Source organism: Phascolarctos cinereus, unplaced genomic scaffold (assembly GCF_003287225.1).
Source record: "Phascolarctos cinereus isolate Bilbo 61053 unplaced genomic scaffold, phaCin_HiC Scaffold_4;HRSCAF=312, whole genome shotgun sequence".
NCBI lineage: Eukaryota > Metazoa > Chordata > Mammalia > Diprotodontia > Phascolarctidae > Phascolarctos > Phascolarctos cinereus.
In genome coordinates, this window is record NW_027555847.1 from 88,533,181 (window position 1) to 88,554,927 (window position 21,747).

Here is a 21,747-nt window from a genome sequence, read left to right on the forward strand (position 1 = left end):
ACTTGCTGCAGTTCACACAGTGGCGAAGACAGAACCCAGGTATGATAAATAGGTCAGGTGTTCTTTTCTACACAACGTTACATTAAAAAGGAAAAAAGTCCCTTGCTATTTTATTAAATACAAAACGTCCAAAAAGACTTTGCCTGGGAAAGGAAGGCTGGAGCCAGATCCCAGCTGCCTTTCCCAGTACTTGCCTCCACCTCTTCCTGCTCGTTTGTGTCAAACCCTCCTGCATGCATTCACCCCCAGCCCCGGGACACGCCTCTTCATCTCTCCCTGCTTACCTGCGGCTCAGGTGCCTCCCTCCCCCTCCACGAGCCCCCAGCTGCAGTGGTTTTTCCATCCTCACTTTATTAAGGGGACCTGCCTTGATTTTCCCTACCCCCAGCGTGGGGTGGGGGGGTGTTCTTCCTGCGTGGCCGCACGTTTTCCCCACCTCTGTTAGATTGGGACTTTCCAGGACGCGTTTTAACGCTCCACTTTACTGACCAACGATCTATTTGGAGGGCGCGTGGCCCCAGGCCCTGGGTCTGTAGAGGAAACTCCTTGCAGGCCAGGGGCCCGCCTCCTCTACTCTACCCAGACTCCGCCCCCCCCCCCCCCCCCGAGCTCCGGGCGCCCTCCTGCCACGTGCTCGGCGGCCCGGCCCGGCTCTGGAAACCTGGCGGCCACGTGGCCGTCCCCGCGCTCGCTCTGCTTCCGGCCCCGCCCGAGGCTCTGGCTTCCGCTTCCGCCCTCTACTTTCCGGTCTCCATGGCGACCGGGCGCTTTGGGGTCGGAGAGACTTTGGGGGCTCTGAACGCGGCCCTGCGGCCCCCGCCGCCCCCCTCCGGCCCCGGCGGCTCTGTGTGGTTCAAGGAGAACAGCGCTCGGAACCTGCGCAGCCGCGACTTCTTGGCTCCCCGCGGCGCTCTGCAGGCCCTGTTCGGGGATGGACAGGTGGGACTGGGCTGGGCGGCGGCGGCCTGCGGACCGGGAATGACCCCAGGGCTTATCCACAGGATGGCCTTGGTTGGGCCTCAACTTCCCCTTTGCGGAGGGTAGGAGGGGTTGGATGAGAGTTGAGCACACCCTAAAGGGGTTTGCCATGCGGGACTAGCAGAAGCCTAGGGGACGGGGGAGGGGGGAATTAGGAAAATGGGCTCCAGAGGGGGTGGGAAGAGGGAATGGCCCTCCCCAGTCCCCCCCAACCCCAACCTCGTTAGCAGGCTTTCTTTGTCATCCCTCCCCTTTATCTTCCTAGGTGCCAAAAGACATCCTCGATGGGGTTGCTGCTCTGGAGGGCCCAGGTGTCCCTCCCATTCAGAAATGCACCCAGACCCAGGCCGGGTTGGCACTCCAGCTGGAGAGGCCCACCGTCTTTGAGCAGGTCCTGAGCTCCCTACGGGGCTATGTGGCCCCCCAGCCTACCTCCTCCACCTCTGAGCATAGCATCATCCTAGACTGCGTGTCCCTGCATGGTCCAAAGGGGCCAGATGCCTTAAGCCTGAGCCAGCTGAGAGCTGTCCTGGTGGCTGATCACCTGGCACAGGCTCTTCGGACACAAGGGTGAGTCAGACTGAGGGACAGCCTTGCTGAATGGACCGTCTGTGTATAGCACAGGCTCAAAGGGTTTGGTTGTAGAAAACTTGTCTGGAAAATAAAATTCAATTAAAGAAAAAAGGAAGAAAGTTTGCAGGCATTTCACACTTGGGAGCCTCATTACCTACTCATCTCCTACCCTAATTTATATAAGGGCACTGAGGGGAAGAAAGACACCAGCCATGTATTATTGTTATGTATAGTCACTGTTACACCATCCTTCCATGTAAGTACTCCAAAGCTTCACTGAGGTGTAGAGGAGACCTTGTATTTTCAAGCATAATGCCAGGCGGGTTAGAAAGGGCTGGAAGAATGATTGTGTCTGCCAGCTCAGAACTATTCTAGTACAAGTATAGAGAGGTTCATCATGAAGAGATTGGCCACTCACTACTGAATTTTTTTTTTTTGTGAGGCAATCGGGGTTAAGTGACTTGCCCAGGGTCACATAGCTAGTGTCAAGTGTCTGAGGCCATATTTGAACTCAGGTCTTTCTGATTCCAAGGCCAGTGCTCTATCTACTGGGCCACTTATCTGCCCCACTTTTTTTTTTTTTGCCTAGAGCAAGTCAAGAAACTGTTTACTGAGGTACAGAGGGTATGTGATTTATGATGGAATGAGAACTTAAGAATAATGAAATTAGGAAATCCTCGTGGATGAATATAATTGTCAATGCAGAAGCTGCTAACTCAGTTGCATGATTTATTAGTAAGATGGTTATTCTTTAGCTAATGGAGAAAAAGAAAAGACTGTTTGGAATAGTGAAAATAGCTGTGTCTTCAAGGCTGAAGACCTTGATTCAACACTTATTAACTGTGTGTCAGTTTGGACAGATCATTTGATCTCTCTGATCCACATTTTCGTTACATTCTTAACTGGGATGCTGTCTACCTCCTAGAATTGTAGTACTGTGTAAACCCTAAAGCTATGTGGAAGTGTGAGCCATTGTTAATATAGATCTTTAAAAAGGCACATCTTTATATGTACATAATTCACTTGGGCTGTGGGCTTATCTTAGTTCAATTTTTGTAATTTGAAAAAAAGCTTTTTGGATGTAGGGGTGAAGAAGCAGGATGCCATTCTGAGGGTTCAGACCCCAGTAACTTGGTAATTAGTGGAGTCATTAACAGAGAAGTCTGGAGAAAGGACAGGTTTCAGTGTTTGTAGATTAAAATACTCACTTTAGGACATGTTGAATGTGAAGGACCCACAGGAATGTGGGTCTGGAACTCTGAGAAGTAGGTTGGGCCACTGGCTGTTTCTGGTATTGGTACAGTAGGTTCAGGGTCCCTGTTTGCTCTGCAGGGTAACTGTTTACCAGGTTCCAGCTGTGCAGGACCCTGGGCTCAGGGATTTCCTGCAGCAGCTAAAAGTCAGCTGGCCATCAGCTTCTGAGACATCCTCAGCCCCAGAATCCACTGTAGCATTGAAGGAAGTTCTTAGAGATCATGCTGCTGTCCCAACTGAAGACTTACCTCCAGGAGTGGTATGCAAAGTATCCTTGAAAGAGTTCTTGGAGCAGCAGCCAGGCCTGGAAGGCTTTGACCCAAACTTGGACATCTGTTTAGGTAGGTAAAAGCTAAAAAGTCACCTATGGGGGAGGGATGGCCTACAAGAGGGAGAGTGCCAAGGACATTTGGCTGAAGAGGAACATCGGTCCAGTGCTGTTCTCAACTCTTTCCTTCTCTTCTTTTCCCCTGTAGTAACTGAGGATCAGCTGGGAGCCTTAACCGAGCTCCAAGAGGCTGCCCAGCACCATCCCAGGAATGTCCCCTTGAGTCACAGTGATGTATGTAAATTCTCATTCTCCCTCTCATCCCTTTTCTCCTTGCCATCACTCAAACTGATCTGGGTCAGGCCAGCCAATCAGGAGACATTTATTAATCACCTGTTGAGAGTCAGAAACTGTGTTAAGCACATGACGCCAGCAAGCAAAGTAGAAAGAGCCCTGGGTCCAGCCTTAGCTCTGTCACTGCTTAGCTTTGTGACTAGGAACAAGCCATGTAGTCTCTTGGTACCTCAGTTTCCCCTTCTACAAAATGAAGGCTCAAATACTTGTGCCGCCTCCTGCAGGCTGAATCTTCTGCTGGAGGCACAGCCTGCTCCGTGATTCATGTGGTGAGCTGTGAGGAAGCATTCCAGCAGCAAAAGGTAGACCTGCTGTGGCGACTGGTGGATGCCAATGCCCCTTCCAGGCAGGTTAGTAATAGACTGGAGGGAATTTGTCATTTCCTCACCTTGACCACCTGTGGAACTCACAGATTTACCTCTCCACCTTTGCAGATCCACCCATACTGATCTTTGATTGGATAGATGTGTTCTCCTGCCTTTTCAGGGCATGACTCACTGTATCTTTCTTGCCCTGGTGTCAGAGGCTATGTGTCCCCCTCTGTGTCATCAGACCTTAAATCCTCAGAAGGACAGGACTGGATCCTTTTTGTATGGAACCTCAGATGGTCCATAAGTGGCCCATATCTCACCAGGATTTGGGATGATACGATGATGTTAGCTCATAAGTCATTGTTGATTTCCTGTGATCTGTCTTGCCATGGATACAGAAATGTTCTGATCTCTAATATCCGTGCCTGGGGAAATCACAGTCCAAGTGTTAAATTTGATGAAATAGAGAACGGAGCAGGGTATGATAAGAGGTTAAGTATTTGGATTAGTGTGAGCTGGTGTCGTCACCTACTTACCTGGAGGACCTGGGCCAGGAGGCAGAGCAGAGAAGGCATTCTGGGCAGGGGAACGTCTGGTGTGATAAAAGCTGGAGTAAGTCTGTGTCCTGAAGGGAGCCTGAAGAAGCTATCCTGGCTGACAAGTGGGAAGTGTATTTGGAGAGGGAAGATGAAAGGAGGTTGGTGAGGGTTCTGAACCCCAAGTCTTTCTATGGTAAAAACAGGGAGTCCTAGAAGGCTGTCGATGAGGGAAATGTGATGCTCAAAGCTGTGCCTTAGGAAGACATTGGCCCCTGGACAAGATTTTTCTGTATCATCTGTCCTGTTTAGAGCATGAGGAAAGCAGGGACCGTCTGGCTTCTTATCTTCCCATGCCCACCTCTTAGCACAGTGCGTGGCACCTAGTACATTCTTTCTAACTGTTTTCACTTTTTTTTCCACAGATAAATTGTGGGTAGGATAATGATCAGAGACATGAGGGGCGGGTGATGAGTCAGGGTGCTATTAGAGACAGCCAGATTGGGTAAGTGAAGAGGTTGAGGCTAGGATGGGGTGGTGATGGAGGACTGAGGGCCAAAGGCACTAGGTAGAACTGACGGGCCTTGTGATTGACTATAGATTCCTGCCTGGGACATGGCCCCTAGTGGTAGGCTGCAAGCTGAGCAGTTAGGGTTGTGGAAGAGCTATCTCCAGGCCAATCTGGGGACTCTGCCATGTGATTCCCCCTCTTTCAGAAGCACCTTGTCTGTGGACCAGTGAAAGTTGTGGGCTCCCCTACCCCACTGAGTGCTCCCCAGTACTACAGGTGAGTAGGCATGGAGCAGCTGAGGTCTAGATCACTTTCTGAGGATGACCTTGTGGTGGGCACCATTGGGAAGGGGCAGACACGGCTGGGGTTGGAAAGTTAGCTGGCTAGCCCCATGGAGGAAAGAACGGGGCAAGATAGATAAGGCAGGGAGCCTTCCTTGGGTGGCTCAGGCCGAGGGGACAACTGCATCTTATTTTCCAATGGGCTGTTTGTGACAGGCTCCGGCAGTCCCAGATGCGTGAGGCCTCAGTGCTGAAGTATGGAGTTGACTTTGTTCAGGGTAATGCTTCGTCGGTGTGGGAGCCAGAGCCCTAGGGGATCATCCTCCCTCGTCCCTGGGGCTTGTGGCTCTTTCCCTGCCGGAGGATGGAAGGTGGGAATTGGTGGGGCCTTTCCTGTTTCTTAGCAGTGTCTGAGCTAGTAATCTGTGAATTAAATGAGGGCTGGATGATACCAAAAAAACCCTTTCTGTTTGGCTGTGGAATGCATTGTCTTTTTTCCCCCAACAAATTTATTTTCATTATCATGTTTTGCCTCCTGTGCCCCTTACTGAGCTGGGGATTAGAGAGATAACAGAGAGCACCATCTGGAAGGAGAGCCAAACATTCCCCTTAGACTGATCTGTCATGGATCCTTCACCCTATGTAGATGACAGCTGGAATGAAATAATTGGGGCTCTTACTTCTGCTGCGGTCAAGTTTGAAATGCTAAGCACAGCCCATCGAAGTCAGGTGAGACCATTCCTTCAAGATGGGGAAACGATGCCTTTGAAAAGGGATGCCTGGAGTGTTCCTGGCCAGAATGGGGAGGAAGCTGTGGCGTGGTAGAAATAAGGACCTGAAAAGGAGCCTGAGAATCATAGGGGAGACACAAGTTATAGTCCTGCCCGCTGGCAAGTCACTTCTCTGGGTCTGAATTTTCTCCTCGGCAAGATGAGGGCCTTGGACTAAGGGGTCTTGTCTTCAGCTTGAAACCCCCGATTCTAGATGTGGCTTCTGCCACCGGGGGGGGGGAGGGGGCGCGGGGCTGATTCCAGACCCGAGAGCTCTGGGGGCTCAGAGACTGTCATGTTGCTGACAGATGTCTTTGGACCTAGAGCACACCAGCATCTCTACCAAAGGCACCAAGAGTGGAGCTTTTGTCATGTACAACTGTGCCCGCCTTGCCACACTGTTTGACGGCTATCAGCGGGGTGTGGAACAAGGTAGGTTATAGAGACAAGGGCCTCCCTCAGCCTGGGTTGGTTAGATCCCCTCAGGGGCAGCAGAAATCAGAAGTCTTCTGTTTGCCTCTCTGTGCCTAAACTCCACAATGTCTTTGGAGCCGCTACTAACAGCCCACTCCTCTGACTCATCTGGATGGTCAAGGGTGTTTATGGCAGGCCCCTACAGCTTTCTCGTTTTTAGGTTTGTATCCTGCTTTCCCTGACGTGTCTGAATTGGACTTCTCCTTGCTTCGTGATGAGGTGAGTGACCAGGACGAGATGGGGATTGGGATAGCTAGCAAAGTTCCTGTTTGCAGGGCCTGGTTCTGGGCCACGTTTCCTATTCTCAGACAGTCACTCAGTGGTTGGGACATAAGGCACTCACATGAAAACATCAAGTATGTACAAAGCTACCTATGAGCTTGTGAAGAAAGACAAAGACGTGGAACTCTTGGGTAGACCTGACTGAAGCCTCCTTAGTTCATTCTTCAAGGTTCTAGAAACGATATTCCCACACTCTGACAGTCTAGTTGCCCTGACTAAACTTTGTCCATCAGATGTCAGACCAAGCTTTCTGCAAGTCCTGGGCCCCAGGGGATGAGCTAAGTGGGTTTGGTCCAGAGGAGCAAGGCTGGACCAGTTGATGGCATCTCCAGTAAATGAAGGACTGTCTCTGTACAGGGTGAATGGCTTCTGCTTTTCAATGGCATCATCCCCTTTCCTGAGGTCCTTAGCCAGTCAGCACAGCTTCATGTCTCGAGCCCAGGAATCCAGATAACAGCCAACACCAAGGCGGTATAGCACTCCGTGCCCATTGGGAGGTGGGAGGGAGTGTGTGTGTCGGGGGTGGCAGGTACTCTTGGGCATGAGCCTGCTTTGTCAGGAAACAAAGATGCACAGACTGCCCCCTCTCTGTGCCAAGGAATAGAAGGCCTTTGGGAAGATTAATAAAAACATACAGTCCTTCAGCTCTCCACACAGACTGGCACAAGAGGTGGTTTAGTGCTTAGGGGTAGTTCTTGAAAGTAGGAATTTAGCCAGATGCCTAGACAAATTATACTGGGATCATAAGGTCTTGACCTAATGGCCAAGGCAAAAATCAATTTTCTCGCCTTCCTACTCCCCCTTCCCCCTTGGCCTTGTCCCAAAAGTCTAAGGATTTCTTTTGCAGGGGAGGTACAAGGTGAGCCTTGTGCTTTCACTTCTTACTCTAACCCTCTGTATATGGGTGAGACTGAGGGATATCAACTTCTCTTCCCAGGTGTGCAAGTTTCTGGTGCATTTGAGCATGGACTTTAGCTCCTACTATAACCGAGTGCATATACTTGGGGTGAGTTCATTTCTGACCTGCTCTGGGGCCAGGACAGCTGGAGGGGTTCACTGAGGTTTTCTTAGGGAGGAGTAGGCTGCTCTAGTGGTGGCAAAAGGGAGAGAAGTAGTGACCTAGCCCTGATGGTGTGGAATGGCCTCCTTTCCCGGCAGGAACCACAACCTCATCTGTTTGGCCAGATGTTTGCTCGGTTACAGCTAATGCGGGCTGTTCAGGAGGTTTTTCACAGCGCACTGGCCACTCTGCATCTTCCCCCACTGAGCCAGATCTGAGAGCACCGTTCTGTCCTCCAAGGACCTTCCAGATGTGCCATTTACCACTCGCCTCCAGGGCACTGGACTCTCCTCTGCTTCCATGGTCTCAGGGCATCGTTACAAAAATTGGCAAGGCAGGTGCTTGGCTGTGGTGACTGCCAACTGTTTACTTGGTTAAAATGGTATATTTTGGACAAAAATATCCCCCACTAACACAGCCTTCAGCACCGTCCAGGTGCCCCATTTCATATGCTGGGCAGCAGTCACTGCTCTTCCCCAAGACAGTTTATCATCACTTTGATTTACTAACAAACAAGGAGAAACCCTTCTAGTACCATCAGGGCCCCAAAAGCCCCTGGACTGCTGGCAGAAGCTGGCAGCAAATTAATATTTCTAGCTAAATAAAGTGCTCTGCTGGTTACGAGGCGGGCATCTTGGGTTTCTGCTCAGGAGGAACAACAGCCGAGTTGGAATTTTAATCTTAACCTCTAAATCCATTCTTCACCTCCTACCCCAGTCTCATCAAGCACAGACATGAGCACAGAGGTGGAGCAAGGGAGTGTATAGGGATTATGAGGGAACCCTTCACTCCTGCTGTCATTACAGTACCCACATAGATGCAGTGTGAGACACCAGTAGTAATTCAATTTAGTAAGCTTTAACAGGTGCACAAGTCAGTGTACTGGGTGCTGGGAGTACGAAGACAAAATCGTCCTTGTCCTTAAAAGAGCTTACAGTTCTGCTTACAAGAGATAAGGATGGACAAAAGAATTTGGCATCACAGATAGAGGCAAGCCCAAGGTTTGTTCTCCTGATGTGGGGGGCTGGAGGATGGAGGGGAATATACTTCCAAGTCTCCCTTTCTCCTCCAGCGGTCTCTCTCAGCAACCATCTTTTAAGTCACCTTACTGGAGAGACTGTGGCTAAAGCTGTGCCTTCAGGGTTTCCTGATTTAACAATTCATATCCAATTTTCATCTATAGCCCCTATCACCTTACTCGTGCCTGCCAAAGTTCTCTCCCAGCCCTGGCCTTTTTCATTTCCCAACTCAACTGTGCAATCAGCGCTTGTGGGAGAAAGCCAGGAGAGCACTTTTCTAAATGGACACTCACTGGGGGAGGTAGGTGCACATTCTGGAAGACTCCTACATTTCCTTCACACTGGCTCTCCAGGACAGCAGCAGGCTCATCAAAAATATTCAGGGGTAGCTATCCTCTCTAAGTCACAGCCAATGAGCCGACATCCACCTCGTCCTTGTGGCCCCTGAATTTACTGTAGACCTGGTTGCAGTACCTGGCCCCATGGCTCTTTACCGTGGGTGTTTGAGTCCAGTGATCTGGTGGTTCACCCATAGTCTGGCTAGTCCAAACACATCCTACCAGGAGTCAGGGGCAATGAATGGAGGATCAAAGGATGGCAATTCCTGCTCACCCATCTGGCACAGAATTCTGAATAATCAAGCCTGTCTGCATGAAAAAGAAAGGGCAGCTGAGCGTGGGGCTCTCAGGCTGGGCACCGGACGATACAGTGAAGGGGGAGTGTGAGGATCTTCTTTGGTGAGGTAAGCCCAGAGATATCCCAAAGACAGCAGTCCTGTGGAAGAAACAATGAAACAAATAGGAAGAAACCTTTCAGAGCTCTAAAAACTCATCACTCATTTGGCCTCAATAGGCCCCATGTGCTCTGAAAACACTTCTGGACCACAGATCAGCAGGTGTGGGAAGTAAATCAATGCAAAACCCATCCACCACCTCCCTGTGGTCTCCTCCTGCTTTGGGGCCAAACGGGGCCAGAATAGGTCTCCATGCTTTCAGCCTCCACTGCCCAGCCCCCACCCCCCCCACACACCATTTACAAGCAAGCTCCAATATACCAGTCCAGACTTACCTTATACTACCCCCTTCAGAGTTCCACTTAAAATGGACTACATCATTACCCATATCTTCAAATGATTTATCATCACCGTCAAGTGAAATTTCTCAGATACTAAGGATACTCTATAAAGCTTCCCTGACTTCCCCTCATGAAAGAAAGTTCCCGATGTCCTAATTTCTCCTAGCAGTCTGCCCAGATCACTGCCCTTATTTCCGTTTCTCCTGTCTGTGTTTTTGAAACTTTCCCCTGAAAAGACCAAAAGTTCTTTCAGAGCAAAGCTGGTGTTATCTATGTATCCCAAACCTCATGCACAGGGCTTGGCACGTAAATATCTGAATTCATTAATGAATGAAACTGAATTGAAAGTTGAAATGAAATGTATACAAGACATGGAACACTGGAATCCTAGGCCAAGCTGCACAGCCCATGAGGAATTCTCTATTGACCTTTGTCCAGAAAGAAGACACCCCAAAAAAGCAGAGAATGGAGCTGAGATCATTAGTAAGAAGCATGCTGCAGGGGCAGGTAGGTGGCTGGGTGGAAAGAGTACTGGCCCTGAAGTCAGGAGGACCCGAGTTCAAATCTGGCCTCAAACCAAACAGTTGACACTAGCTGGGCAAGTCACTTAACCCCAATTGCCTAAAAAAACAAAAAGAAGCATGCTGTGCTCATCTTAGCCAGTTGATTTTACCTGTGGGGATGTTAAGGCCATCAATTAACAAACATTAAGCACTATGTGGACGTGTTGGGGATGTAAGTACAAAGAATGAAGCAATAACTGCTTTAAATAAGGTTATGTTCTAATGGGGGGGCACATGCAGAATAATTAAATACAAAGTAGTTTGGGAAGAAGGCACACTTGGGGGAGGGTTGAAATCAGGAAAGGTTTCAAAGCTGGCCCTCCAAGGAAGGGGGGGGGGCTCTAGATACAAGAAGTGGGTACATTCTAGGCATGGGGTATATAGCCAGTGCAAAGTCCAATGGGCAACGGAGTGTCGTGAATGGGTAAAAGAAGGCCTGTTTGTCAGGATCACAATTATGAGTGGGAGAGTAACATCCAATGAGAGTGGAAAGGCAGGTTGGGCCAGGCTGGGTAGAGTTTAAAAGCTAAACAGAGTTTTTATTATATTAAGAACAGGTCTTAATCTGGAGTCTGTGACCTTGTTTAATATTTTGACAATTATTTCAACATAATTGGTTTCCTTTGTAATTTTATATATTTTATGACTTTAGAAACATTCCAAGAAAGGGTCCATGACACAACAAAAGGTTAAGAACTGGTTTTAGAGAAAACAGGAAGGCACTGGAATTGGCAGAGTGGAGAAATCACGTGGGCAGGCCTGTACTTAAGGAAAATTGCTTTGGCTTCAGTGTTATGTGCTGGAGTGGTGGAAGACCTGAAGCAGGGACACCAACTTGAAGTCACTTGCAATAATGTAGGCTAAGAGTGATCTGGACCCAAGTGAAGATGGTAGCTGTGGGAATGGAGAAAAGGGGTCACACTGAAGAAATGTTTTGACAGTAAGAACAAGATGTGGCACCTAACTGGATATGTGAAGTGAGGGACACAATACCACCGGTTAGGAACCTGGGAGACTAGAAAGACGGTGGTGCTTTTCACAAAAATATAGAATCTTGGAAGAGGTGAACATTGGGGGCAGGGAGAAAGAGTTCACCTTTAGACATATTGAGGTGCCTCTGGGATATCTGGTTTGAAATGTTCAAGAGGCAAGTGGTGATGCTGGATTAAAAGCACAGAGCAGGGCTAGAGGTAGAGATCTGGGAGTCACCTGCACAGAGATGAGAGTTAAATCCATGGTAGCTGATGAGGTTCCCCAGAGACAGAGCAGGGTCTAGGACAGAACCCTGGGGATCCCCACAGTTGGAGGTGTGATGTGGATGAGGAGCCTGGGAAGGAGCAGTCATTCAGGAGGTGAACCAGTAAAGTAGTGTCATGAAAGCCCAGAAAGAAGAGTTTCCAGAATAAAGTGGTCAATAGTCTCAAATTAAGTAGCTAAATCAAGAAAGATTAAGACTGATAAAGGACAGCAAATTAAGAGTTCTTCCTCTTTGGAGAGAGCCGTTTCAGTTGAGTGATGATGTTGAAAGTCAGAAAATAACGGGCTGAAGAGAGGAGGGACCATGGGACTCAGAAAAACACAGAAACCTCAGAGGGTACAAGGACTGTGGAGGTTGGGCACTATTATACCCAAGGTTCAAGCCACCCACACAAAGGACAAGAGAAAAGTCTACGTTACATCAAGAAAGATCAGAAAGCACCCGGGGGAGGAGGGAGATTGTAATGCAAAATGAAGGTCAAAGGAAAGGCAAGTAATCTTGTGCAAGAATATGGAAGGTGACAGGGTAGTGAGACAGCTGGGAGAAAACCCATAATTTCTGATGTCCAGTGACAGATGGGGTAAGCCAGCCTCAGCTTTCCTCATCAATGACACAAGGATGTGGAGGGCATTTTGACCCCTACACATTTTACATTTCTTTTAATAGTCCATCTAACTCATTCTATGGCAGAAGCCAGCTGTAGTTGGCCTTGGAGCCAGAAGCAGCCTGGGGTCACATCCCAGCTCACACTCAGACACTCTGGGCAAGTCACTTCATTTTTTAATTTGTTTCCTCAGCTACAAAATAAGAGACGTGTTCTTTGGACTCCCTAATTCACAAGTCACTGTGGGGAAAATGCTTTGTAAACCTTAAAGTGATATAGAAATGTGAACCTCTTTCTGGAGGATACTTTTGTGATCCAGGAAATTTCCCAAACCCTCCCTGCGCTCATTTAAACATGAAAGAACAGTATAACTCAGGATTTTAATCTCATTGTGTAAAGCACCTTCACTACAGAAACTCAACATTCCTAAGATGAAATCAATTTTGAAACTTCCTTTTCCCCAGCACAGCACCCTCTCTAGCCCAGAGCCTGCCCAGCCTCTGATTGGAGAGGCTGAACGTTGAAAAGCTCCTCCCAGAGCCTCCACATTAATGCTGACTGACTCTGACACCCTAAGACCCAGGACTGTAGGAACATATTTGTTCACTGGAGTGTTTATCTTTCTAGACAGGAGGTCCTGGCCTTGCAGCCATGGAGAATACAGCCTACTATGTCCTCTCAGATCCACTCTTCCTTACCTTATGTTCCAACATCCTCAAAATCTTTTGTTCTCTCCATGAAATAAGGTTTCTTAGGTGCCAACATCACTCGTAGCTTTTTTATTCCTTCCCTGAACAGGATCAAGTATTTGACAGACTGCCTGAAGCAGGGACAGAACCAGGGCTGGGATTGCCAGGGACAAAGTCTCCATGATGTCCAGCTGTAGGGTGGATTTTCTGGCTGTTCCCAGGGTACTGCTCACCCTGTCCAGTGGATGATCTCCAAGCCCTGTCCAGAGAGGACACAGTGATAGCCTTTGCCTGACTTGCTGGTCCAGCAATCAATTTCAGACACATCAGCCACGTGGCAGATTCTGCTGTTCACAAAAGCTAGGCCTGTAGGTCCCAGGCTCCAGAATGTCAGGCGCTGGTCAGTGGAGGCAGAGACCAAGAGGTCTGGTCTCAGGACCCTTAGTCCTGTCACATGGGCAGTGTGAGCAGAAACCACAGAAAACTTCTGTATCACATGCACACAGGTCTTTGGAGTGAGCTTCCTGTCCTCTTGTGATGAGGCCTGTGGAATTAGGGGCATTTCAACAGCAACCAGGCATACGTGGATGGACCCATCATCACTGCCACTGGCCACAAGATACTGCCCTGCACAAGTCTCTCTAATGTGGAGACTGTTCACCCCACAGCTGTGTGCCTGGATAGTCAGACAGGGGCATCCTAGATCTAGAAAAGGCAAAAAGCCCCATCAAAGATTAATGAACCTATTCAGAAGGAAAAGAAAGAGAATTTGAGTTGAGAAAATCTTGAATGAGGTAAATAGAGCGACACTTACCACAAGGCAGCTGCATTCTTCCTGGTGATTTTATGACCATAAGGGCATGATCTAAGGTAGCAGTGATGTCCCAGAATGCAATGCTTCCATCCGTGGCAGCACTACACAGGACCACACAACTGTGAAGGGCGAAGCATTTTCAGATGCTGCTGGATAAAGGTGGCCCAGCTGCCTCACATGATGCCTTTCAGGGCATCAAGAAGGGAACTCTGCCCTTGTCACCCACTATTTTTAGCACAAGCTTTTCCTGCTAAGTTTCATGAGCTTGTGGTGGAGAAATCCCATAGGACTACAGTTACTGCTGGTCTTCTTGTCTGGCCCAACCCCTACCCTAATAACAGAATGCATACTAGAATTTCCAAACTTGGCAGTCAGAGATCCAGGGGCTATTAAGAGACCAATGAAGAACTGGCTCACTGAGCTGACTGAACTCTGAAGTAAGCACACATCTGCATACCACAAACTCCAACGTGTTCTTCCTCATCCTTCTCTCCCTCCCACCCCTGTATGTCTTTCTCACCTCTAAAATCCCAAGGCTTTCCACATCTTTGTTGGATAATGTAGCTTTGACTGTTCAGGCCAAATGTTCAGGATGTTATATGGCACAGGGTCTTGAAGCAATTTCCCCACAGAGGCCCAGGCCTAACTCACCTTGCTCCAGTCTCTGCCTCATAAGTCACTGTCTGGATCCTCAGGACACAGCGCTGATGGTAAAAGGACTCCGCTAAGAGCTGTAGTTTCCGAGCTGATTCATCCACGAGAAAGAGCCTTAGAGAAAAGAACAAGAGGAAAGCAAGACTATATAGTCATCTCTCAATGGTGCAGCAACAATGATGTTTATACTCAAATGATTTTCTATATGATTCTGGAATTCACTGCATCTTCTCACGTTTGAGGAGAGTTGCAAATATCGAGCTTCTGACACTTCCCTTGCTCACGTAAGGTCACTTAACCTTGCCAAGCTTCATTTTCCTGCTCTGTAAAATGGAAAATACATGCCTACATGACAGCTGCCTGCCAGGGTTTTATTCTCTTTCCTTCTCATGCTTTGCTCAGTATGATGTGATACTACAATGAATCGTCCCCACTGGGCAGTGTGGAAAAACCAGCCTAGTGTCTTTAATCCGCCTAAATGATAACTGACGTGCAGGTAACTGAGAATGAATTGCATTTTCTGGATGGTAGTCTCATTCAGGAGTATTCAGGACCAGACTGTGTGAAAGGTCTGTCATTTATGTGACTTGCTCTTTCTTTCCCTGTGCTGTCCCTGTTCCCATCTCCATCTCCCCTCAGGCTTCTCTAATGTTCCCACAAAGAACCAGCAACTCCAGAGGATGTTGTCACAAGAACAGAATGTGCTACTCACCTCACAGATCCATCACTACAGGCTGCAGCCAGGACAAGGCCAAGACTAGACTGCTGAGCACTGGTCACCACAACAATGGACATGTACCTGAGATCAGAAACAGACTCAGGCTATACTAAACTCCTCTCTAGTCACTTAGGTACAATGAAAGCTTTGGCATGGCTCAATGGAGCAGCAATCCAGCTCAGAAACATTAGCCCCATGACTGCTGCTCAAAAAAAACTTTGTTAAATGTTAGATTTTTTTCCCCCCTATCCAATTTTATCTCAACCTCCTAACAGAACAGAGACATGGGACTCTCTGCTCATGAGATCAGGAGTTCCCAGGGAGGGACCCTTGGGGATATACTTGACTCATCCCCTACCCCCCTTCCTGATCCCAGCCAACTGCCAAGTCCTGTTGATTCTACAATTTTACCTCCTCAACATCTCTCTCATCCATCCTTTCTCCTTTCCCTCTTACTGCCACCATCCTAGCTTATGTTCTTACTATCTCATGCATGTACCCTTAGACATTTGTACTGATGTTTCTTTTTCACATTATCTTCTTTTCCAAACATAGTCCCTTTCACCCTCCCACAATCAGAGAAACAACCCTTGTTGCGTAGAATAAAAAGAAAAAAAAAAGCCTCTGCCCCTCCACCTAGAATATCACCTTCTCCATTAAGCTCCCCCCACCCCCACCTCCTCTTAGTCCCCAGGGCGCGCTATACAACGTTAATGGTTTTGTATTGGTATTAATTATCCAAATCTTTTCTCCTCAAGCAGGGATATATATTTTGCATCCCCCCCAAGAACCTAGGCCAGAGCTATGCATGCAGCAGGGGTATGTAGTAAGTACATGCTGAATGAAAAGAAGACCTCATTAAACCAGGATTTCCTCCAAAAGGCCAAGGGCTAGCCTTCTGCCATCAGCAATGTCCAGTCGTTTCCTTAGGCTGGTGACCATACTTCCTACCAAGCTCCCCACTCATGAGTCAATACAGCTTATGAAGGTTACCTGGTTTCAGGATCCATCTTGATGACCTTGTGCTTGTTCTTCTGGCGGTCCCAGAGCTCATCTAGCCGGTGAGAAATCAGATGAGTGACCTGGCAGGTAAGTCCTGCCTGGGCGCTGAGGTCTGCAGTGACCAGGAGTTGATAGCATTGCATCTCAGCCCTACCGCCGGCAGAGAAAAGGAGGCTTTGGAGTCTTGCCTGTGGCTCTCCTCCATTAGTATTTGCCCCACACAGTGTCAGGGTCCGAACACTGGAGATGTGGTTATTGATGGTAGCAAGCAAAAAGACTGTGGAGGAAACAGCTACAAAAGCTAAGATGTTCACGGTTGTGTCTTCACTGCTTGTGACCAGGATGTCTATGGTGTTGTCCCCCTCCTGAGTCCTCACAGCTCCAACATGCCTCACACAGGTGAGTTCTCGGCCATGCAGGGACTCCTTCAGGACTGCTTGGTAACAGCTGCCCTCCTCCTGAGCCTGATACACCATGACATCTCCAGCCTTGATGCAGGCAAAGACCATGGTGGCTGAAGTTCGGGCATAGCCCCAGGAGCGGTGGCCTCCACCACAGGGCACTATGTGAAGTTTCTCATGGGTCCTTGGGCTCCAGACTACAAAGTCAGTCGAATGGAAGCCAAGGACAAGTAGGTTTCCATCACTGGCAAAGCTGAGCCCAGCCACCCAGTCCATGCCTTTGCAAGGTTTTTGTTTCCATAGTGGCTGGAGCCGTTTGCCCTGCACACAGAGCTGCTGGAAGGAGCCATCCCTGCCTGTACTGTAAACATAACCCCTGTGGAAGGTCACTGATGTAACACCCTGCTTCCCATGAATCCCAAACAGAAGGTCAACGGGGGCCCCCTCCTCAGGGGTGAGAGAATGATCGGACCCATGATCCTTATCACTGTCAGCACTGCTGCTGCTCTCCCTTCCTCCCATCTCTTCCCCACTTGGTTCAGCAGTGGCTGCTCCACAGGGAAACAACAGCAGAGAGCCCCGGCGGTCACCACACACGAGAAAGTCCCCTTGGGGTAAGAAGGTGAGGCAGGTATGCCATCTTTGTTTGCAGAGGGGCAGGATATAGCGACGTTGCTCCACCACCTTGTCCACCCTTCCTAAAGGGCAGAACGAGACGTCTAACCACAATAAGACACCCTCTGGGCCAGAAGCAAAAAGAGCACAGCACAAATCATTCCTCCCTGGATCCCAGGGCTGGCGTGGGACCCAGCTCAGGCCGTGAACTTTCCCCTTATAAATCTTCAGTTCCTTTGCCTCTTGTGGGTAGTGGAGGGGAAATATTTTAATGTGACCCTCTAGGTTCCCTAGTGCACATATCACACTGCCACCAGGAAGCTGAACTGCATCCAGCAAATTGTAAGACTGGTAATTGATATCATCCAAGATGAACTTCCACTGTTTAACTGTCAAGTCATAAAGATAAATGGCTCCAACATCAGTCATCACGAGAAGCCATGAAGGACTGACTAAAGTTAAGGCTTTTGGAGATCCCTTCTTTGTAAATGAGCCAAAGCTGAGTGGTAAGAGACTGCTGCCCAGAAGCTTGTTCCCTTTAAGGGGCCAAAGTCTAATGCCAGAATCAGCTCCGCCTGTGACCACCCAGGCCTGTGTTTTGTGGACAGCCACAGCTCTGATGCTACGACCTTTGTGTCCTTTAAAGGTCTGAACTATTTCACCAATGTAATTCCATACAATGCAAGCAGAATCCTCTCCAATGCTAATGATATAGTTGTCTAGGAGCTGGACAGACCACACCCTGGACTGGTGACCATAGCACACCAGGATACACTGCACTAAGTTGTGAGGGACCCTCAGGTCCCCCACTCTCCAGACCCGAATACTCCGGTCATCAGAGGCTGAGGCCAAAAGGCCTTTGCTCTCCATGTAGCAGATACTGAAGATGACCCCACTGTGCCCACTTATCCTTCTTTCTACTTTGACTCTTCTTTTCTCACTGGTGAAATCAGCTGGGTGCCAAATCACAAGCTGGTTAAAGACAGTCCCAGCCACCAGCACCAGCTCCTGCCAGTCCTTCCCCACCAAGCAAGCAGAATAGATAATACACATCTCATCACACTGTACTTCTTGCAAGACCTGCTGACGGATGTGGTCATAGAGGACCACTGAGTTATGTCCCAGGGCCAGGGCCAGAGCAGAAGAGGCTTTTCCAGGGCCCTGGACCCAGTGAAGATCCCAGATCCAGTCATGAAGCTCACAAAGCTGGGACAGCCACGTCAGCTTCACTGCCTCCTCTCCCCAGCTCAATGTCAGCACACGGAGGCCTTTGCTTCCAAAGATAGCCAAGGTCGTCTCTGATGCCTGCGTAGATGCTGGGCTCTGAAGTTCCCTGATGCCATGGATGTAATAATGACAGAGGACACTCGGCACAAACTGGGTTACTACAAGCTGCCCGCCAGTTTCCAAGCAATAGATTAGTAGGTTAGGCCCTTCACCTGGACAGCAAAATAATAAAATAAAATCAAAGTTACCAACAGGTACATTCAGAATAAGATGAAGTCCCTATAAATATGACCTTGGAAGAAATGTGGGGCTCATCAAGCTCTATTATGGAACCATAGATTAGGAGCCAGAAGGGATGTCATTTTACGGGGCCCAGAGAGTCAAACTGATGTGCCCAAGATCATAAAGGTAAGTAGCAAGTGGCCCAGGGTTTTGAAATCGGGTCCTCGGACTCCAAAGCCACCCCTCCACACTGCCACTGGCCAAGAGCATCTAACCTCAATTCCCTTGCTGTCCTATGGCTGCTTATGCCTGGCCAAGGCCCACTCTTGGGTTACTCCCACCATCTGCCTCCTTCACTCCTTTTCACGTGCTCCTGAACAAAGGTGCTGATGAGGCCCACCACAAAATACATTCTCTAACCTTCATGGGCTCCTTCTCACCGAAGCAAGGCAGACACAAGGCTTCCCTTCTCCCTTCCTCATCTCATGTCAGTCAGACATCTCCATTTATTCCAGCCTCAGATGAAGAGGTGGCACTTCTCATTGCCAAGACAAACCCCTCTACAAGAGCCCTTGATCCCATTCTCTCCCTGTGACTTCTCCCCACTATCATTCCCAGTCCTTCTCCTCAAGCTTTCCATATCTACTGGTTCTTTGCCTGCTGCCTACAATCATGGCCACGTGTCCCTCAACCTTAAAAGAATACTTGATCCAACTATCCCCTCTACTTCTCATTTTACATACTTTCTTATCGAGAAAAGAGTCTACTATCAGTGCCTCTATTCACTCTCTTCTAGACCCTCAGCAAACTGACTTCTGACCTCATCATCCAACTGAAACCGCCTTTTCTACAGTTACTAATGATGTCGTGATTACCAAATGTAAAAGCCTTCTTCTCATCCACCAAGGTGATTCCTCTAACCACATCACCTCTCAATCAATAAGCATTTTTAAAGTGCCTACTGTGTGCTAGGCACTGTGCTAAGCACCGGGGATACAAAAAAGAGGTAAAAGACAGTCCCTGCCCTTAAGGAGCTTACAATCTAATGGCCTCTCTGCTCAATGAGCTCCTATTAGCTCCAGGATCAGCTATAAACTCCAAATGGCATTTAAACCTCCCTGGAATCTGGACCTTTCTTACTTATCCAGTCTTCTTACCTTTTATACCCCTTCCCACATACTCACCTACATTGGCCTACTTGCAGTTCTTTGAATATGGCACCCCAGATCTCTATGCCTTTGCATTTATTAGCTTTCTCCCAGGGTTGGAGGACTCTTGCCCTCTCACCTCTGCCTTAGTTTCCCTGGCTCCCTTCAAATATCAACTCAAATCTCACCTTTCCCAGTCTTCCTAGCTGCTTATGGGAGACTGTTTATCTTATATGCACCTAGTAATTTATGAGTTGTCTCCTTCTTTAGAATGTATACTCCCAGGCAGCTAGGCGGCAAAGTGGATAGAGCACTGCCCCTGGATTCAGGAGGACCTGAGTTCAAGCCTCAAACACCTAACACTTACTGTGTGACCCTGGGCAAGTCATTTAACCCCACTGCCTAGCAAAAAAAAAAAAAAAGGGGAAAAAAAAGAACATATACTCCTTCAAGGCAGTAACTGTTTTTTTTGCCTTTCTTTGCACCCCCAACATTCGTCAAGATGCCTGGCACAGAGTAAGTGGTCAATAAATGCTTGGTAACGACCTGTATTTGGTTGGTCTGGTATCTCTAATTTGTTCCACTAACCTACTTCTTTTGTGTGTTTGTGTGTGTGTGTGTTTGTGTGTGTGTGTGTGTGTGTGTAGCACCAATTTAAATAATCCCTTCATAAATAAATTTTAAAATCTATCATCGGTCATTCTTTTTTCAGCCTAAGTCTGCAGCTACAGACAATCAATCAATCCCGTAGTTGCTAGAGACCAGAGTAATCCACGGGCCTGGTAGCTACTCAACCCTGGAGCCACGGTAGTATGCAGACAGCCCAATACTTCAGAGAGCCAAGAACATCACAGATTCATGGTTACCCTGGTAGCTTTCACTAGTACAGTACAAAGTGGCCTTAGTGGCAGTTGGCCCTAAGACAGCTGGATTTTTACCACGGGCCTAACTATTTTCTGTTTCATTTTACCACCTACAGGGTTACAAATACCCCCTCCAGGAAGCTGCTTCGCCAAGTTCAGGGTTTAAAGGAAAGAGCACCACATATGGAATAAGAAACCACCTTGCTCTGCGACTAACTATTTGTGTGATCTTGAGCAAGTCACTTCCTCCTCCTCTAGAAAACGTACTAGATGATCTCTAAGGTCCTTTTTGGCTCTAAATGTTACTATCACTTTATGTACCAAGTAAACCGTCAGACCCACAAGCCAGGTTCCCCATGCACCCCGCCAACTAACTGTAAGAAGGGTCACAGCTTTCCCGTGCTGCCAGCTTCACCCAGGGTCTGTCCTGCATTTAAAAGATGACGGAAACCGAGCTCTGGGAAGGGAAATGACTTGTCCAAGGTCACACAGCAAGTCGGCAGCAGAGCTGGTTCTGTGGCTGCTTCTCTTGTGGGCCGGGACAGGCTATTCGGTTTCCCCTTGCCTACCTCTGTCTCTGACACTGGGTAAAACGTTGCCTCAGTTTCCTGTCCAGGAACCCGTTTCTAGCCTGACTCTAGAAAGCTTGGCCAAAGCCCCTCTCCAACCTTCCCCTCGGATCCCAGGCCTACCCACGGACAATCTGCTCCGACAGCCTCGAGGAGAAGCGACTCGGCCGAGGACAGTAAGCCGGGCTCCGCAGCGCAGCAAAGAGCAAGAAAGCCTCGGCTTCTCCCGGGCCCGCACCACCCGACACGAGCCAGGGTCGGAGGGGCCTAACTCCCGCGCCGGAGTCCCGGCCTTACCTGCTAGGACTCGGTCCCCCACACACTCCAGGGCGGTGACCGGCGCGAGCAGCAGCAGCGACTCTGCCTTCGCCGCCGGAGGCTCCATGGCCCGCGCGCCGACGGCTCGGAGGCCCGCGCGCAGACCGCACGCACACCGGCTCTCGACAGGGCGCCCTACTCGCGCGCACAGGCCCAAGGCGCCACCACAGCCAATGGGGTGGCCTGTTGCTGATCGCCTTCTAAGGTCGGCCGTCATTGGCCCGCTTTCATTTCAAGACCCCCCCCCCACCCCAGTCGCGCGAGTGATTGGAGCATTCAGTGGGAGGCCGTCCCCTGCCTGCCACGTGACTCCGGAACGTTGCGTACCGGCGGACTC

At 49.0% G+C, this 21,747-nt stretch overlaps 2 protein-coding genes across 13 annotated transcripts; one reads left to right on the plus strand and one right to left on the minus strand.

The window, feature by feature from the left end:
* Positions 1-667: 667 nt before the first annotated feature.
* DALRD3 (DALR anticodon binding domain containing 3) lies at positions 668-14,688 on the plus strand. 10 transcript variants are annotated; one of them, XM_020999315.2, is made up of 13 exons: positions 676-939; positions 1,244-1,548; positions 2,884-3,146; positions 3,282-3,367; positions 3,652-3,777; positions 4,991-5,061; positions 5,283-5,344; positions 5,713-5,795; positions 6,145-6,268; positions 6,456-6,529; positions 6,950-7,063; positions 7,530-7,598; positions 12,969-14,688. In XM_020999315.2, the coding sequence occupies exons 1-13, from the start codon at positions 754-756 to the stop codon at positions 13,041-13,043; spliced, it is 1,638 nt and encodes a 545-aa protein (XP_020854974.1). In that variant the 5' UTR covers positions 676-753; the 3' UTR covers positions 13,044-14,688. The 10 variants fall into 10 exon arrangements, with proteins under 10 accessions (XP_020854978.1, XP_078008518.1, XP_078008517.1 ...); XM_020999313.2 differs by lacking the exon at positions 12,969-14,688 and adding an exon at positions 7,751-8,273 and having other exon boundaries at positions 685-939; XM_020999314.2 differs by lacking the exon at positions 12,969-14,688 and adding an exon at positions 7,751-8,273 and having other exon boundaries at positions 687-939; positions 6,471-6,529.
* Positions 8,478-21,642, minus strand: WDR6 (WD repeat domain 6). Of its 3 annotated transcripts, none has more exons than XM_020999312.1 (6): positions 21,390-21,642; positions 16,039-18,502; positions 15,040-15,126; positions 14,325-14,441; positions 13,674-13,792; positions 8,478-9,445 (listed from the first exon to the last, which is right to left on the minus strand). In XM_020999312.1, exons 1-6 carry the CDS (start codon positions 21,625-21,627, stop codon positions 9,309-9,311), a joined length of 3,162 nt encoding a protein of 1,053 aa, XP_020854971.1. In that variant the 5' UTR covers positions 21,628-21,642; the 3' UTR covers positions 8,478-9,308. The 3 variants fall into 3 exon arrangements, with proteins under 3 accessions (XP_020854971.1, XP_020854969.1, XP_020854970.1); XM_020999310.1 differs by lacking the exon at positions 8,478-9,445 and adding an exon at positions 12,935-13,564; XM_020999311.1 differs by lacking the exons at positions 8,478-9,445; positions 15,040-15,126 and adding an exon at positions 12,935-13,564.
* Positions 21,643-21,747: the final 105 nt, after the last annotated feature.